The sequence below is a fragment of the Electrophorus electricus genome, chromosome 22 (genome assembly GCF_013358815.1).
Source record: "Electrophorus electricus isolate fEleEle1 chromosome 22, fEleEle1.pri, whole genome shotgun sequence".
Lineage (NCBI taxonomy): Eukaryota > Metazoa > Chordata > Actinopteri > Gymnotiformes > Gymnotidae > Electrophorus > Electrophorus electricus.
Genome location: NC_049556.1, coordinates 7,910,042 through 7,928,249, shown reverse-complemented (window position 1 = coordinate 7,928,249; position 18,208 = coordinate 7,910,042). Strand labels below are relative to the sequence as shown.

Sequence of the window (18,208 nt, the reverse complement as noted above, 5' to 3'; positions counted from 1 at the left end):
AGGCAATAAATTGCATCTCAGACATTAGACTGGATTATACAAAGCCCACAGCAGTAATTGCTGAAAGAACATTACTCCTGCCTCAGGAGTGGGATTATGTGTACCAGCGGAGTGAGTAGTGAGCAGACGATCGTGTAGCGTTGACAGGCCAGGGCTTTGCCGTACCAATAAGTGGCACTACAGAAGCAGCAAATTCAGACTTGTCTTGAAGTTCAATGCACATGCACATGTGTGTGTAATAGTGAGAGGCAGGTGCACATGACCACAGTGCAGAGGAGCTCTTCCCTGTCTGAGCGACTCTGAAGTCACATCTACAGTGTTTAGTTCGCGCTCAGTGAGTCATCTCATGATGTTTTCCTCTGCCCAGTTTGTGAGGGGTTAATAGCTGTGCTTCACTAGGGAAATGTGGGGGTTAGTGGACTAGGCTAAAAGACCGTGGTCTGGTCTGGATCGGAAAGGGCTCAGGAAGACCTCTAGAAAGTGCTTTAGGTGATCATGGCGAGAGCGTAAGGGTGTATGGGTAAGTTGGATGAGTCATCTCAATCCCAAAAATGGGACCTCAATCAGAACCTCTCCCATGTCCCTTCCATTCTTTGCCTAACCTTCACTGCTATAGCTAGAAGTAGGTGGCAACAACAAGATCATTCCTATGCCCTAATCATTTGTTGAGTTTTGAAGATCTGCTCTAATTTTAAATCAAAGTCGCTTCCTCAAATTATAGCCAATTAAAGCAAAACTCAACCACTGGCTGCAGACCATTTCACACCAAAATGCCAGTCACGTTTTCTTCAGTCTCATTCAATTTAGAGTCACTTAAGGAAGAGGGAGCTCAGACAGGCTTGGAGAGTTAGGTGGAGGTGCAAGAGAGCATTGGGTGAACCCATGGTGAGGCCACGTCCTCTGGAGTCAGGACGGAGTTATGGCCTCGGCGGCTTCGGTTGATGGGTAGTGCTTGCGTGGGCGGGGGTTTTCCATGGCGCTAACCTTCCCAAGTGCTGCACAGAGTGGGTGCTATGCAGAGGGGCCCACATCATGCGCAGGAGTGGGCTCTGCCAGCATAAAGGAGGGGTGAGGGCAGGGGCAGTTGGGGGAAAAGGTGGACCGTTAAACAAGAACACGGAGAACCGCAAGGAGATTGATGCATTCTAGAGACTGGGTCTAGTACTGTGCTTTAGAGCTGAATATATTTTCTGGTAAGGTTATTGAAATGACCTGAAATAACCCTCCGTTTTATGCCTGCCTCAGTTGAGCCATCAGAGGACTGTTGGATTTTTTTACCTTTAAGATTGTCCATCTGGTACTGAAATGGAGTTCTTTTTGGAAAAGCAGAGGAGTGGAGTAAACCCGTTTTAGCATAAATGAAGACAATTTCTGACCCAGACAGCTAGCAGCAAGACGATTAAGAGTATGAACAAATACAGTTTTCACACATTGTGCTATAGTACCCATTGTAATTAATGTTCTAAAGAAAGAAAGAAAGAATAGCCATCTATGATTGAACTAAATCCTAACAGTGTTCAAACATACCAGTTCCTGACCTGCCAACTCATGCTCTGTTTACTGTCCAGTATTACCCAGTGGTTCACAGCATAAAATTGTTGTTTGCTTGAATTTAGCTTTGGTTCATCACGGGTTCCAGTCCACTCATCTTCATTTGAGGATATTCAATTACTTGTGTGATAGAGGTAATGTCAAGGAAATACTTATAGCACGACAAGATGCGTGCACATTTAAAAGGCACCTTGGCTGACAGAGCTTATCGTTGCTGTTTGCTGTTCAGTTCAGGAGGAGCAAATGATATAAAATCTTTTATTCCTATGGTGAAAGCATTGTGGTTTCCACAACCCTAAAGGTCTAATCCAGCACCTCCTTCACCATCCTGTGGTCCTCTCTCCACAACGCGCCCGATTGTATTGTGAGATGCCAAGAGTCTTGAGATTGTCTGGTGTTTGGCATCAAGCTCTAGACATCCTTGGGCAGCAACTGTTTTTTTGAAATCTCAATACAGGCACGCCACAGGGAAGGTGTACCCAACATGTCAAGACAGTGCTGTGTGCTGGTCATACATAGCTAAAAACAGTAAGTCTAATTAGTGTCTAACGTTGTTTGGGTTAAAAAGGTTAAAAAGTAAGACAAAATGCAACTGTGAGATAGTATTGCTTTTGGAGAGGTACTTCCCCTTGTGTTTGTTCAACAGCTAATTAAGCTCAGACACCAAAGGGAACCCTACAGACGTTTTACTTTGTACTAAGCGGAGTGCACCAAACAGATGCAGTGACAGTGCTCATAAACAATATCTGTCCTGTCCTAGAAGCAATGTGTACAGGATTTTTAATAACATACTGGAACTGAACAGAATGCATAAAAACGCAGCTTCTCATGAAAAAAAGAACATTTTTCTTTTTTCCCCCAGCCAGTCATGGACTAACAACTTGTGTTGTAAAAACACTATCAAAACCCAATGTTTTATAGCTTTAGCAGAACCCACCCTTACATGCCTGATTCAGTACATGCAAGGAAGCTAATTAACGTTCGAGTTGCAACAGGAGAAACACTCTTCTTCGGAGGGCAAAGTTGTCTGTGTGTGTGTGTGTGTTTACCACCGTCTTCGCTCATTTGCGAGGTGGAGGGGGCGGCTGCTGCTCGCTGAGGGAATGTTGTGTGTGTGTGTGTGTGTGTGTGTGTGTGTGTGTGCGTGTGTGTGTGTGTTTGCGTCACTCACTTGCGAGGTGGAAGGGGCGGCTGCTGCTCACTGAGGGAATGTTTTGTGTGTGTGTGTGTGTGTGTGTGTGTGTGTATGAGTGTGTGTGTGTGTGTGTGTGTGTGTGTGTGTGTGTGTGTGTCTGTGTGTGTGTGTGTGTGTGTGTGTGTCTGTGTGTCTGTGTGTGTGTGTGTGTGTGTGTGCGCGTGTGTGTGTGTGTGTGTGTGTGTTTGCGTCACTCACTTGCGAGGTGGAGGGAGTGGTTGCTGCTCGCTGAGGGATTGCTGCGTGGCTTTCAGGTAGCTCTGGCGGCGTGCGGCCGTTTTGGGCGAGGGTTTTGGCGAGGGGGGGCCCTCGGACTCGTCGCTGTCCTCTGTTTCCGCCATGGCTTTGACGTAGCTGCCGCTGCGCATCCTCCGGCATGGGATGTCCCCAGGCCCCCCGCCGCCCCCCTTACCCAGCGTCCCGCTCATGTCCCCCAGAGGCACCTGGGAAAACAGCAGGGAACAGTTCCTATCATTCTCACTGCTCTGCTCCCTATGGCTCCACAGGGAAATAAGCATCCATTAATGATGATTAACTCCTAACTCCTCTTAATGTAATTTAATTCAGTGGGAAGATAAGTCATTTTTTTAATGATTTCCTCTAGACCTCCATTTTACAGTTTGAGTCAACCTTGGGCAATGCCTCCATCACTCTCTCTCTTGCTCAGTCTCACATAACACACACACACACACACACACACACGCACATTACCTGTAGGAAGTTGCAGGTCAGGTCCTGGTGGGAGGACTTGGATTTGAGCAGTGTCCGGTTCAATGTGGCGGTGCCCTTCTGCACCACCTGTCTGGCCTGGGTGAGTGTGAGCGTGGACCATGATCCCCTTTTCACCACCGTGCCATCCCCTTGCTGCCCTCCAGCAGGGGGCACCGTCCCTGCTCCCATTCCTGCTGCCGCCACTCCCGCCATGGCTGCCACAGCCTGGGGCTTCAGGTCCCCGCTGCTCTGGGACGTCCTGAGCGAGTGGGTGGCGATGGTGTTGTAGCCCTGCACATTTGGCCGCGCCACAGCCTGGCTGTCCGACACTGCTCGGCCCAGCGTCATCATGGTGAGCGGGTTGCGGTAGGCGACGGCCACCTGCCCGGCCATCGGCGGGCTTCCCGCCTCATCCTCCAGCGTGTCGTCCGAGCTCCAGAACCCAGAGAGGTTGGGCCGCGCCCGGCGCTTGGCACCCTCCGTCTTGGCGCGGTCCTTGCTCTTGCTGCGCCACGCCACCCTGCCACCGTCTGCGCCCTGCCCGCCGCCGGGGCCGCCTTTGCCCGCGGAGCCCTCGCCTGCTGGGGCCTTGGTGAAGAGCCGCTGCACGGAGTGCACCAGGTTGCGGATGCGGCCGGGGCTCTCGCTGCGCTGCTTGGCGCCGCGGCTGCGCCGGTGGAACTGCAGCGTGCTGAAGCCGTCACGCTGCAGCGGCAGGTGCCGCTCCAGCTGGTCCAGCAGGCTCGCCGGGAGACGGTTCATCTTGGCCGCCGCCGCTGACGAGATGGTCGCCGTGCCGCTGCTAATCATGGGCGGTGCTGCCAGGCCCAGGCCCAGGCCCATGCCCATGGGCATAGAGGTGGTGAGGGGGCTCGGGCGACTGCCTGGCTGAATCAAGCAACCCTGCTGCTGGAGGAACGAGGTACAAACTCACACCACTCACCACTAATCTACCAACCCTAAGCACTACTGACCCTGTCCTCAGGGTCATACACGCTACAGTGTTCATTTCATTTCAGCCCCAACCAGATCAACTGGTCAGGTATGTGTGGGTCGGGAGGAGTGGTCTGGAGCCACTGCTGTAATCATAGTTCTAATCGTCATGACAATCCAGGGCTGGATGAAGCCCTGTTGTGGCCGTAGGCTATAAAAAAACTGGGACCCCCTTTAAATGTATATTTTAAATATGTAAAATAAAAATGGTGGAAGCATAATGAATAGGTCAGTAAAATATTACACCTACACCAAGTCTGATGCAACAGGAAAACAAAGAACAAAAAGAAGAAGCATGCGGTCTGAACAGGACTATAGCCTAGCAATGCTAAGAATATTTAGATGAAATGATGAATGAAACAGAAAACGTAAGAGCTATCTCAGATAGCATGAATACAGGTAGAGTAAATGCCAAAAAAGTGATCGAAACCTTTTATTAGATGTGAGTCCCCCTGTGCTAGTGAAGCTAGGCTGCAGCCTATATAGCCTATACAGTTAATGCGACTATTCCGTTACCAAAAGTCTAGCAGAGAGCAAAATAAGGTTCCGCGTAGTACAGTTTAGTGAATAAAGATGCTAGCAAGTTGTAGTGTCCTTTTGGAGATTGAAAAATCACCTTTGTATATCGCATTGTAAGTGTTTTAGGGGAACTGAACAGTCATCTTAATACTGATTTGAATCATCATTCAACCCTAAGAAAACCTGAAAGATTTTAGCAATGCAAGAATGCCAGACTAATGTGGAATAATGCATCAAAAAGCAAGGAATAATACATCAAAAACAGTTCAACACACAAATGAAGACATCTTACAGAAAGGTAGTTAAAAAGCTAAAATATACTGACAGTAAATTTTATGTATCAGTTTGGTATTTCTGACACTTTTAACAGATGTTTAACCCATGCGAACTCTGACAAGAGCCCTACCTGTGGCTGGGCAGGGAACTGGAAGTGCGGAAAGGCGCTGCTATTGGTCAGCTGGGCACTGAGTGGCAGCAGGCAGTCAGGCTGCAGTGCGATGGGGCTGGCCGGGGGGAAGGCGTGCATATGCTGGTCCAGGGTGCCGTAGTGGTTGATGGCGGGGGTGAGCAGGTATGTGGTGTGGGGGTCCGGGGTCAGGGGGCATATCGGCTCTTGGGGACCCGCCGCGGGACCGCACGAGTCGGATAGGTGGCGGTTTCGGTTGGCCCCTAAGCTTTTCATCTTTGCTATGCAGTCTCTCCTCTAGAACATGTTCCCGACTCGTGTGAAACTACAGCCCTGGAGGCTGCCCCCTAGTGGACAGACAAAAAAATTGTCAGGGAACTAATAAAGGCCCTTAAAAGCATTAAAATGTTCCGATCTAGTCAGGACCATCACGATAAGAGTTTGACCTCATTTATCTTATGGTATACTCTGTTTGATACAACACATTTGGGAAACTCTTTCAAATATGTAAGCTCAAGATACAGAAAGGCCTATGACATACATATATCTTTGACGAACTGAAAGAACACATTTGTCACATTTTACTTCACCAAAGCAGAAACTCCAGCAACTCTCTATATGTTTGCATCACACTTTCATACTTCCATCACATTTTTTCCCAGAGACTTTAGCCTCTGTGTAGAATCACAGCCTATGGTATTTCTGAATGTCATTCACAGCTTGCACCAGTGAGGTTCATATCCCTGCTTCCTGTTCTCCTCCGTCTTTTGCTACCTATTGAGCCGTAATTCATCCCCTCCTGAATGAGTGAGGGACATTTATCTTAAGGCTCGAATCGCCCGCGACGCTGTCAGTGGCGTCGGAACCTGTCCCCAGCTGTGCTCACCGCCTCTCGGGACCCCATTCATGAAATCAGTGGCATTCTCTCTGCGCTAGGCACAAAGCGTGCCATTAGCATGCCAAGCACAGCTAGCGCTCGCGCTCGGCCGCCGCTGCTCCGCGCTTCCTCGGTGGGACTGGAGCCGTTCGGCTCCGCGAGCCGGATGACTCATAGGGCCGTCGGGGAGGCTGAGAGGCTTGTTAACATTCAGCTAGCAGCTGCCTAACCTCCGGATCAACTCCCCCCCCCCCCCCCCCAAAAAAAAAGAAAAACTACCACACTCGGCATGCGACGTCAGTCTTTCCGCCTGACTGCTGCTGCAGCTCCGCCGGGGGACGTGGCATAGCCGGGCGGCCCGAAGGCAGCCGCTGGAGCAGAGAGTTAGAACGCCTCATCACGGCGACTTCGGCGGTTCCCGCTGCGGCTACATTCTTCAGCAGCCACGGCCTCTCGCCGATCGCTCTGGCATCTCTGTGTCTCGGCCTCTTCAGATTCGTTTTAATTCAGGCCCTTTTCGAACCCCTCAGGGATGCATTTTAGATCAAGGGCTCCTGATCAGCAGGGAGGCCCGGTTTCCACTGCTGATCCAGGAACAGCAAAGCCCTGTCATTACCAACAACATGCCGTAGCCCAGAAGCTCTGGACCAAAGCCCTTGACTCCTTGAACTCAAGTAAATACTACAGATGGGAGAGCGACTATGTTCCAAATAAACTTATTTGGACAGAGATTTAGCAGAATCTTTGGCTTTAGTTGCACTCTTAGAAATCCATGAATGTCACGTTTAGTTATTATGTCCCAACTATTATGTTTATTTGTCCAATGTATTATGTTGCCCAACTTCCCACTATCTTACTACAAGGCATCACTGCGGATGGATCAAGTCTGTCTGCTGATGCTGATGGCTGATGGAGTGGCAGCTTCATTACAAAGGGACAATGCGGATCGGTAGCTTTTCCAGAATCTTTAACCAGTTGCTGTTGGCACAGTAAGAAGTGTATTTCAGAGTAGCAATTGAAGTGTAGATGATTCTACTTGCTGTTGTTGTTCTTCCTAACTATTCACAAGCTCACTCCCAATCCAGAATAATGCTTTGATGAGCAACAGAAAAAAGCAGTATAAATGCACTGCACTGACGCTTCTACAAGCAGCTTGCATCTGATCACTTGTAATCACTCTAAAAGTGAATTATTGCCCTTAGGATAAAGCATTTTTTAAAAAACTGCCTCTGTATAGAGGTTCTGTGATGAAACAACTGTACAAACTGAACAGGTACATATTAGTCTCTGAAATACAACCTACATGGAGATAACATTGCTATATGTGCCTGTACTATATGTGCACCTTGACATGTACCCTGATGCACCAGCAAACTGTTTAGGCAGATAACCCCAAGACCCAAGTTGACAGGGAGCTCCTCTTTCACTCCATGTCCAGTTTAGACCCCCTGCGTCGTCCAGGCCAGGCAGGCTGGACCATCTGCCTGTGGAGTGTGGGCTGTCCTACAATTAGCTTTGCAGACAATATACTCCATCCGCTACCATGTGCCCTGCAGTCGACAAGGTGACCACTAAGGGGGGCTAGAGAGTTGCCTCAAGCACCTCCACGTGGTGGAGGGGCTTCTTAACTGTACCGGAGCTCATTAAAATGTTGTGGCAATGTCCGTATCGCGTGGCGAATGAAGGGAGGAAGTGAGGCGTACCATCTGCGGCAGGGTTTTATATAGAACCCAGGCCTCCCCGGAGGCGCCTGGAGCTTCCACGCCAGAGCGGCTGACTTAAGAAATCATTAAGGGCCCTGAGATGTGTCTAAGGGCTGTGTTTAACAAAGCAGCGGCAGGAAGAGGTGGGGGGGAGCAGTTGCCCGGAGCACTGCTTCTGGAGCAAAGGGGCCTGTGCGTTAACGAAGACACGACGGCAGAAGGCAAAAAAGAGAGCTACACTCGGCTGGGTCGTAAATTGCAGTGAAATGTTGCCCCCTCTGACTCTGCACACACGGTACACAAATCAACACAATGTATAAGGTTACTTCAAACCTCCAAGCTCAATATCTCATTAATTGTATATTGCCATTAAGTAGCCAGTCAATATTAGTTCACCTTAGCTTTTTCACTTTATAGTGCTGTTGGGATGTAAAACAGTGAAAAACAAATGTACTAATAGTTTTATACTTATTACAATATAAGCCAAACAATTCAAACAGCTCTAAGCAGCATTTTGCTCCATCAATAAGTGATCCTGAATAGAGGGGGATCGATAGATTAGTTCACTGAAGATTAGTAGTGCAAGTGATTCAGGATCAGAGCCCATAGGGATGACAATGGCTGAAGCAAAAATAAAAAAATAAAGAAGCAGCTAAAGAGCCGAGGGTCTTCTGTCGGAGTGACCCATGCTGCCACAGTGGTTCTGAGCTTTTCTTCAAAGGCTTTGGTTCGATTTCACATAGTCCCGTTCAGTGTTAAACTTTTGCACCGATGCGGTCTGGTTTAATCCTCTCTGCGGACCTGCGAAAAGGCGGCGGCAGATCCATAACCCCTGCTCAAAGAAAACAACAAAGCCGGCTCAATCAAACACGTCACTTCCCCCTGGGCCCGACGTTAAAACTGTGACTTTTAATCCTCACCAAGGACAGAAAGAAGAGGGATAAAAATCAACGTTAATGAGCGTCTTGAAATGAAGAAGCATTTCATTTCATTCGTTTCAAATAAAGCACTCTAATTGAATGGCGCTGTTGTAATCGTCAAAACTGCAACGCTTGTGTATCTGAGGCATGCGTATTACAATAAAAAGCTTCACTGAAAGGCAGTTGAGAAGGTGGCTTTCGAGATCAGGATATGACAAAGCTGCATCTGTCATTAAATACCTCCAACGACGTCATACCTTGTAAAGTAAATACGTACCGTCACATAAGCTATGTAACATGGTCATGGTGGGTAAAGGTAAAATCCTGAGTTTTAATAGCACATGAACAAACTAAGTAATCTGTAAATAATTTGACAGAGTGTTTGTTATATTGGTATTATAGTAGTGCACAATGGATTAGAATGAAACAATGACTGTGAGGTTAAAGCACAGCATATCAGCTTTCCTTCAAGTGTATTTACACATATATTGAGTGACCTATATAAGAATTTGAGTTTTTCAGTTCCTGATTATTTCAGGAACTTTTTGTCTTCAGCTTCACTAAGTGACACTTTAACAGTCACTGTGCGATTGGCTTGGCCAGCAAAGAACTACACCCTTTTGTTTAATCCTGAAATCCTCTGTTGTTTTAGATGTATTTCGGGTCATTATCCTGTTGCAGGGGGAATCACTGCCCTTTCAGGGGTTTGGCGAGATCAGAGCGGGGGTCTCACTACCTTTGCACACACCACACACTCATTCCACTGCTACTGCCTGCAGTTACATCACCCATGAAGACAAATTCCCCTGGCAGCCGTACATGGCAACGTCACCATGCTTCACAGATGAAGCTTTGATCACGACAATAACTCACTTCTGCTCATCTCCCCACACCTCCATGTCCCGCGCTCCCTTTCTCCCTCTTCTCTCCAATCAGATCTGAGGGGATGGCTTGCAGAAGGCTCCGCCTCCTCGCTATGACGCATCGGTGTCTTTCCCCGAACTGCCTGGAGGGTCCGGACAGGGAAGTGACCTTTCATCGGCACGATGATCTTCACAAGGCTTCCCTTCTTGAATGATGTGCTGTGAGCTAACAGGATTTAGGCTTCAGGACACTGGCTTCCCTGGAGCGTAGCCCCTGGCTACAACATCTAGAGAGCAAAGCTTATAACCATAAGCTGCAAAGTAACAGTCCTGAAAGGTTTCTTGGCACCTCATTAATTTAATTGCTGTTGATCAGTATCATACAGCATTTGTAGTGACAATAATTGGGTGTTTAATTAAAAAACCATTCCATATGTAAGGATTAAGGATTAACTGAACACTGGTAGAGTGATGGGTGATGGGGCAGAATATGAGAAACCCTCATGCTGGGTTCATTTGTTTATATTTGTTTATATTAATGCCATCATATTAACACTGCCATCAATAAAGCATAAAAATCCTGTTTACGTTGCACTGAATAATTAGACGAGACCAAGAAACAACTACTTAATTAGGGAACACGAGTTCCCAACTTTTCTAACCTCCCAACTAGTTTGACTAAGTGATCTAAGTTTTCCTGTAACTCGTCCCAAGCCAAGGGGACCTAGTCAATGAAACCAGGAAGCTTAAAGGGTTAATAATACCTGCAGGCTGTTAAGCAGGTAATGGAATGTACAGCAACTGCTGGGTGGTGCGACCGATGCATGCTGAGACCACTGGTTGGCGCTGGTTGGTGCAACCATGCCAATACCGCGTGGTCTGCTGGGAAACCTGCTGCTGGCCATGCCTGCAGCTTCTGCAGTCCGTCTGTAGCACTGCTGCTTCCGGCGTGCCAGTATGAGTCTTAAGGCTCCCTACGCCAGCCTTCACCCACTTTGAGCCTTCCTGGGCAGAAGCCCAGGTGCAGCGTGGCCCTGACAAAGAGCATAGCTGCCTATCATGGGCCTGCAGCACCTCTCGCTGGCACGAAAGTTAGGAATGCCTCTGTCTTTTAATGAAAACAGAGTATCTTGTTGCCATTCCCCTGGATATGCAAAGGTATTGTGAAACCTTGGTCTAGCTGCGTTTTAATAAAATGGCTTATCATTCATTTTGGATAGCCTGCTGTAGAAAGAATGGATTCCTTAATTTGCATCATGCCTTGTTCTGTCCAGATCTAAGTATCTCTGACTATGGTAGCTCTCAGGCCAGATAAACATAGCTAAACATCTCGGTGAGTATGGGTATGACTATGTGTTCTCACACTGATTTTTTTCTGTTTATATCAAATGGAAAAAGCAGACATCGCAGGAAAAGCAACCACTTAAATTAATATTATTTTTAAAGGATATCTGAAAGAACAGCTTCCCGAGACACCGCACTGATTTGGAACCAGAACTCTTTCCTTGCAGAAAACCTATATACCTTTGAACACGAGATCACTTGGCTTTCTCTCTAAGATATGTTAATGCATTTCAGGTAAAATCTTTATGTATTTTATGTGAAGGCATAGCCATATCTGCAGACAGTTTTTCTTCCTTTCTGCATTTTTTATTAAATGTGTCTTTCCTTGCCCCGTTTTTCAGGGGTATTTTGTGCACTGTATGCACTGGAACCGACACCGTGGCATGAAAGCTGAAGGGATAAAGCAGGAACTCTGTGCCATGTTGATCTTGCTGGCAGTAGTGTGGTGTTGGGAAGGGCCAGGAGGGTTCAGGAGGTTCTGGGGCCTGGCCATTGGGCTCGTGGGAGATTATAGGCTGATTGTTCCTCCACGAGGGCCGTGTGCCCGGCCTCTTGCTCGCCCGCACGCATGCACACATGCGCATGTTCTCAGCAGGAGAGCCGAGAAGGGAGACGTCAAAGCGTGTGAGAAATAGTTATGTCACACGTCTCCACGGAATGATGACTCAAGGCGTTGTGTTGGGTGTGTGTGGTTTTGCATAGGATGTGTTAAAGTGAGAAAAATGGTTGTTTAGGGTTGTTGAGAGAAATTATTGGGTAGAGTTGTTGTTTAGGGTTGTTTAGCTTCATAGTTTTCACTGCAGGTTTGCGTGAGGCATGATTAATGACAGGAGCCTTTGTTCAGTTAGATCAGAAGCCATGATTGTTCTCAGTGAAGTGACCAGTGAGGAAGAAAGAAGAATTATACATGCAAGAATAAGAATGATTGGTTCCTTACTCTCATAACTACATAATTTTCATATTAATTTCAGTGTAGATACTGAATAATTCATAGTAGTTAACTGAATAATATGACCCAAGATTAATAACTTAATAATAAGCCTGCAGATAAAGGTGTTAAAGATTAGAGTCTTAAGACTAGATAGATTAGCAGATTTTTATAATAAACCTGAATAAAAATTCTTTTTTACTTTCAACAGTCACTTTTTTATTTTCAACAGTCACTTTTTCTTCAGTCACTTTAAACTTCACATTTTTTTCAGAGAAAAGTGAAAATGTTTTAGTGTTTTCATCATACTTCACAAGGTTTTTCAGTAAGAACAAACATAAAATGTACCAGACCTCAAGAGTTCATCCATGACTTGATTTTAAAATATGACAAACAGTGAGTCTGCATAGGTGAACATTCTGTAGAGTACTCTACCACAAGCTGGACTATACTCGCATGCCTTCAAAAGCTCACTTAACCTGCCATGTAGAACGCGGCCAACATTTGTCATGGAAACGCAGCCCTTTGAAGTGAAAAACTGAGGATCGCAGCTTCTTTCTGGCTAATAATTAAGGCACTGAAGGGTTGAGAAATGTAAACTTAAGTGGACGCTTTGATGATTCACCTGGACCAAGGTGTTCCTGCAGACTTTTGTCTTTTGTCTTTTGTCTACCGTTGAGAGATCCACGTTACTGTCTTTAGTACTGAATGAGATTTTGCTAAAACACCACCTGCTTTTCAGGAAACTGTCCTTTTGTTGATCTGGGTATAGTATGTTAGAGTAGATCAGAAATGGAACATAACACTACTGCAGAAACAAGATGTGTTTTGATAAGCTGTCATAGCACTTAAATGAAATGGGTGATTTCAAGACAGCAGCAAGCATTCATTTATTAATTTTGTTATTGATGCAGCCACATTAAAGGAACAGGCTACACCAAGCATCACCCTTCAGAGTAATATTTAATAACATACAGTATAATATACAGCAAAGTCAAACCCCTTCCTGTTTACTGCAGTGTTTTCTCATACAGCTTAGAGGTCATGATCACAGCCAGTGCTGTTAACACTGTAAAATGTGGCCTTCAATTTCATCCTCCGTAAGATAAAAAATATACGATGTCAAAGCTGCTCGTTAGGAAATCTCAGAGGCTCCCGCTGCTCCACAAGGCCTCTATCTGTCTTGATGAGCATTAGCTATGTACTGCCTTCAGCCTGAGAGCAAGAGATGGAGCAATTGGAGGTAAAAGGCCTCTGTTGTTATGCATTTGATCTAACCGTGAAAATGGGGAGGGGGGGGGGGGATTTTCCTCTCACTCAAAGGGCTTGTAGGCAGTGCTCTCAGTCTAGCACAAACAACTAATTGCAACTAATACAGACATTAGCTAACTGTTAGGCTGACCTCAACAATTCAAGTAAATTTATTCTCTACTGCTTTAACTCTTGATCTCTCTTTCTTTTGCTCTCTCACACTCACACAAACACACACACACATGTGCACAGATGTGCACGCACGCCGAGTTATGCAAAATCTCTCAACCGCTATATTGGTAAGCTCGGGGAGAGAACATCTCCCGCTCCCATTAGCAAACGAGTGTCCCCTGCAGCCAAAGGCTACTGAGGCACATTAATAGCGTGTGTGCTGCTGCAGCTTTTGTTCACCACTTCCCTGTTTCATGTGATGTGCATGGTGGCCCCCGAGGGCCACAGCACTATCTTCAAAAACACTTGAATGTTTACAACTGCAAAGCATTTAAGGGGCGCATACGGTGGCCCACAAGGCCAAAAGCGTGGCGACAATTAATTCAGGCTAAATCAAGATAAGGAAGCATGACAGAGCATCTTTTCACTTTTGAATGACCTAAGTCGTGCTTCGCATGGGAGACATATTATGTAAACAGATTGGATTCAGTCACCCCCAGTCCCAAATCCCCTTGCAAATGTTACATCACAACTGTCTCCCATTAACAGAGGCAGTGGGATAGCTCTGGGCTGGGAGACAACACTTGATTAAGGTCAAGGATGACCATGAACGTTACGGGGGGGGGGAAAAAGAGCCAAGCTAACAATAGATCAGTTTTGACTTCAAAGAAGCAGGTCAAAGTCATAATGCATGAGACTAATACAAAAAAATATTAATACAAAATAGCCTTCTAAATTAAACCATTTTATGGTTTATTATTATTATTATTATTATTATTATTATTATTAATAATAATAATAATAATAATAATAATAAAAATAATAAGGTTTGTATTTATTTACAATTATTTCTTCTTGAAATGTTGTAGAATACAGTCATGTTAGGCTCCGTAACAGCCATTCCATGAGCCTGGGTATTGTCAAAACAAAGTCTTATGTAAAACTAACCTCTCCACTAAAGCTCTGGACCAAATCTGGGTTGCGGAAATCAAACTAGTGGTGGTGGGCTTAAAGGAACGGTGTAGTGAAGAGCATTTGCCATGGGTTTAGCACTCCCTTAGCCTACCTGAGCTATATAAAACTCTAATAAACCATATGTTATTAAATATGGATTTGCATGAGTCATTCTTAGCATATGATTAGGCTGGCCGGTTACACAACCTGAGTAGAGCGCTGAGCTGAAACAGCAGTGTGCAGAATGGCAAGGCACAGAAGCATGGCATGTCTGACGAAGAGCAAAGTCCAAAAGGGATATCAGTTCATTACAGTGGCTGCCATTCAATTCGACCAGCATGTCACAGAACAAATTTATATGCAATTTATATGTACTTCCAAGCTCTGTAACTTATACACTCTTGCTCATGTCTTGTGTTGCCGTGATGCGTACTATGTGAGCTTCCGCGTCCATTGTCTGAAAGTGGGCCATTTTTCTAGGTGCCGCTTTATAAATCCAAATCAATCCAGGACGAGTCAATAAACAAAGAGACAAACTGGTTGATTAAAAGCAGTCAGCGTAGCACAGGGATAAAACCCCAGTGCTTATCAAAGCCTCCCTCTGATCCATGCACCACAACGGCAGCTAATGTTTACCGCAATCACGTGACAACGCCTCCTGTTAATAGAACGTCTTACAATCTGCCAACACTTTTTAAGATTTCTGGCCGTTTTGAGATCATTTGCATGACAAAAATCAGCGCAAATATGGCACATGACCATGAGTACAGGACGTGCCATGATGATACAGGACAGCCATAATGGTGGCCACGGACATGGTTATACGTGCCAGCGCAGGCATCCTTGCACACCATGCCAAACGATGTGCGCCAGCAGATGGCAGTTCCTACAGAACTGATCTATCTGGAATGACCAAATAAAATATATAAGGTTAAACGAGTGTTTACAATATTACATATCAATTAGTGTATTTGTTCCAATGCGCATTAAGTCCTTAAGCTGTATTTCGAGTTCCAATTAAATCCCAAAAGATTACCAACAAGAAAGAATTGGCAAGCTTTAAATGGTGTAAATGTTTAATGAGCATTTTTCCCCCATCGGAAATCATGCTTGCTGGTCCTGTTGAGCGTGGCTGTGGCCGACGGCTTGTTCTGGCTGTTCTTTTCTCTTAGTCTACCCCCACCCACCCCCAAATATAGAAAAAAAGGAATCGCATTCCTGCATTTGAGTAGTGCTTTCCTCATTAACACCCTCTCTATTCTCTACCTCCATAAACACAGAGTGTTCTCCTGCCCTGTATTATCTCAGCGCAAGCTCGACGAAAAACACACGCCTTTCTCCAGGGCACTGGAAACAAACACTCAGCATAATTTTTTATACTTTTTTCACTTTTTCTCTCATCTCCTCCATCCTTCCCACAATTCCCCCGCGTGCAATGTTTCGGGTCCAATTAAAAAGAAAAAGAGGGAAGCCGTAATTTTCCCTTAGGTTCCATGCTGTTGCACGACTTATAGAATTCAAGGTCATGACCCAGTGTGTCTGTGCTATGAGCAGACGTATGTTTGGCCCCACGTTATAGGGGAAGGTCATGGGGACAGTGATGCAGCAGGCCACGTCTGCAAAGACCCGAGTCTCTTCACACCTCCGACGAGCCGATATTCAGACGCTCCGGCTAGACGGGAACACGGTTCTGTGCTCAGACCAAAGCCACAGGAAGCCCTGCACTCCCTTTCAAAAATTCAGTCCAAAGTAATCACTTGTGTACTGGAAATCTTTTACCAAAACTTTGTAGAACCAGAGTCTTATTGCAGATCTTTTTTTTTTTAAATGAGTACTTTAAAAGCACTTCAGCAAACCACCGTGTCAGTCCCCACAGCACCTTGCTTAAAACCAAGGCAAACAGTGAACTTCATGATAGGAAAGACCGCAACAAACAAACCCACAATCAGACGTTATCTAACTGTCAAAGGACTGCTATAATCCTATATGGATTTCCATAATCAATATATCCATTATATGATTTTTCAAAAAACTATGTAAGCAACTTTCCCTGGCATTCTCCTTAAGTTACTTCTACTATAAAACTCCTCTGAGAAGAGTCCACATACCCTGCTGGTGTTAAGCCAACAGCAGAGGCTTTGAGGCCATTAGCAAAATTATCATGGTCAGCACGTGCGAGTAACATATTGTGTGACTGCATAAAGACAATTTGTAGATTTCATCAGGGCTTGTGAGAGGCTTCACACAAAGCAGGGACTTCATGCATGAAGCTACATATGCATAAGCCAAATTCGGTTTGTGCCGTATCAGTCACCATGCTGGGTTAGCCCTACAAATACACCATTGGTCCACTGTAAAAATGAATGACTGAATGAGCAATGGAAGGAAGAAATCTGTGAAACTACAAACCAATCAATTCTAATAACCCTCTACAGCATAATAGTACAGTGTTGTTTTCGCTCTCCTTTGGCCATTAGCATTGGCTAACCGTGTTCTAAACTTTTATTGTCAACAGTCTTGTCAGCAGCCATAATACAGGTTTCAGGCACACTGTAAGTTATTGCTGATGGCAGTAGGAGGTCTTAGGCTGTCATGATCTGGTTTGAGCACAGTCACCCGTTAAACCTCTTCAGTGCCACAAGGCTCTATCGGGCTGTGCTAGCATGACCAGATCGCTGCACTGTCCCAGTGGGAAGAGGAGGATTGTCTCCACTCTCCACACCGGCCCTGAAGGTCCAGATCTGCATGGAGACACACGGATGTCCGCTTTGTAAGGGCTGTAAGACTAAACTATGGCTCTATGAAACGGTCCACTGCTTTGCAAAGGAGGAGCACACTGTACAGGCCCACTGGCCCACTTAAAGAGAATGACATCCAAAACTTAGTTATACACAACATGTTTGTGTGATGGATCTATCCATATGTCAGAAAATATATAAATTAATGTATGCAATGCATCTTTTGTTTTTTCATCAGGCTAATTAATATCTTTCAGAAAAATGAATTGTCACTGTGATTCTTTCCTGCTTCCTGTGAGGAGGCTTCAGCCTGAGTGTGCTCAGTGGAATATCGAGGACCATCAACGATGACACAGAAAACCAGCCTCATTCCCACTTCCACACAGAGAAAATCCCTCACAAAATCTTGAATATGACAACAGCCTGCATTCACAGAGCAATATCTGAGTGTGCTGTGGGTGGTTTGTCACACAGTGCATTAAGATGACCAGAAGATACTTGATACCAGCCACCTCAAATGTACAGTCAGTAGTACGGGTAAATAAAGAGCAGAAACAATAACTGCTAATGACTGAAACTGTGTAGGTAGTGCATGACAAGTCTGTCCACATACCCAATCTGATCCGGCTGATCAACATGCCACTTTGTGGGCAGCCAGGTGAATTGTTTTGACAGTGATTTAACTACCGTAGTCAAGTTACACAACGATTCCCTTGTGACCCTTAGGCTCTGTGACTCTCAGAACAGATTTCTGAGCAGAGGTTCAAAACATCGTATTGTCTTTCAAAACACCATTCACCGACATCCCAAGGTAATCTGAGCCATGACTCACAGTGGCACAGAGAGTCACAAAGCAGGCCGATCAACCTGTCAGATGAATGGGCTCATGAGAATGGGCTCTTTCTTGGAGGAAACTGCTCGCTGGCTATTTTTCACACTTCTGAAGAACTATGGAGATTTTAATTCATCTGTATTATTCTCAGGGTTCATGTTACTCATCTCACTGACTCCTTCACACACACACACACACACACACACACACACACAAACCAGATCAACACACACACACACACACACACACACA

General features: G+C 45.6%; 1 protein-coding gene across 1 annotated transcript in view; it reads right to left on the bottom strand.

The window, feature by feature from the left end:
• The window catches only part of dlgap4a (discs, large (Drosophila) homolog-associated protein 4a), a 75,052-nt gene that overhangs the window by 16,264 nt on the left and 40,580 nt on the right, over positions 1-18,208 (bottom strand). The window contains exons 2-4 of the mRNA XM_035521526.1: positions 5,349-5,722; positions 3,458-4,366; positions 2,945-3,189 (exon numbers count right to left, since the gene is read on the bottom strand). Of these exons, the coding sequence (XP_035377419.1) occupies positions 2,945-3,189; positions 3,458-4,366; positions 5,349-5,651 (1,457 nt within the window). The 5' untranslated portion in view covers positions 5,652-5,722. The remainder of the gene's footprint in view (positions 1-2,944; positions 3,190-3,457; positions 4,367-5,348; positions 5,723-18,208) is intronic.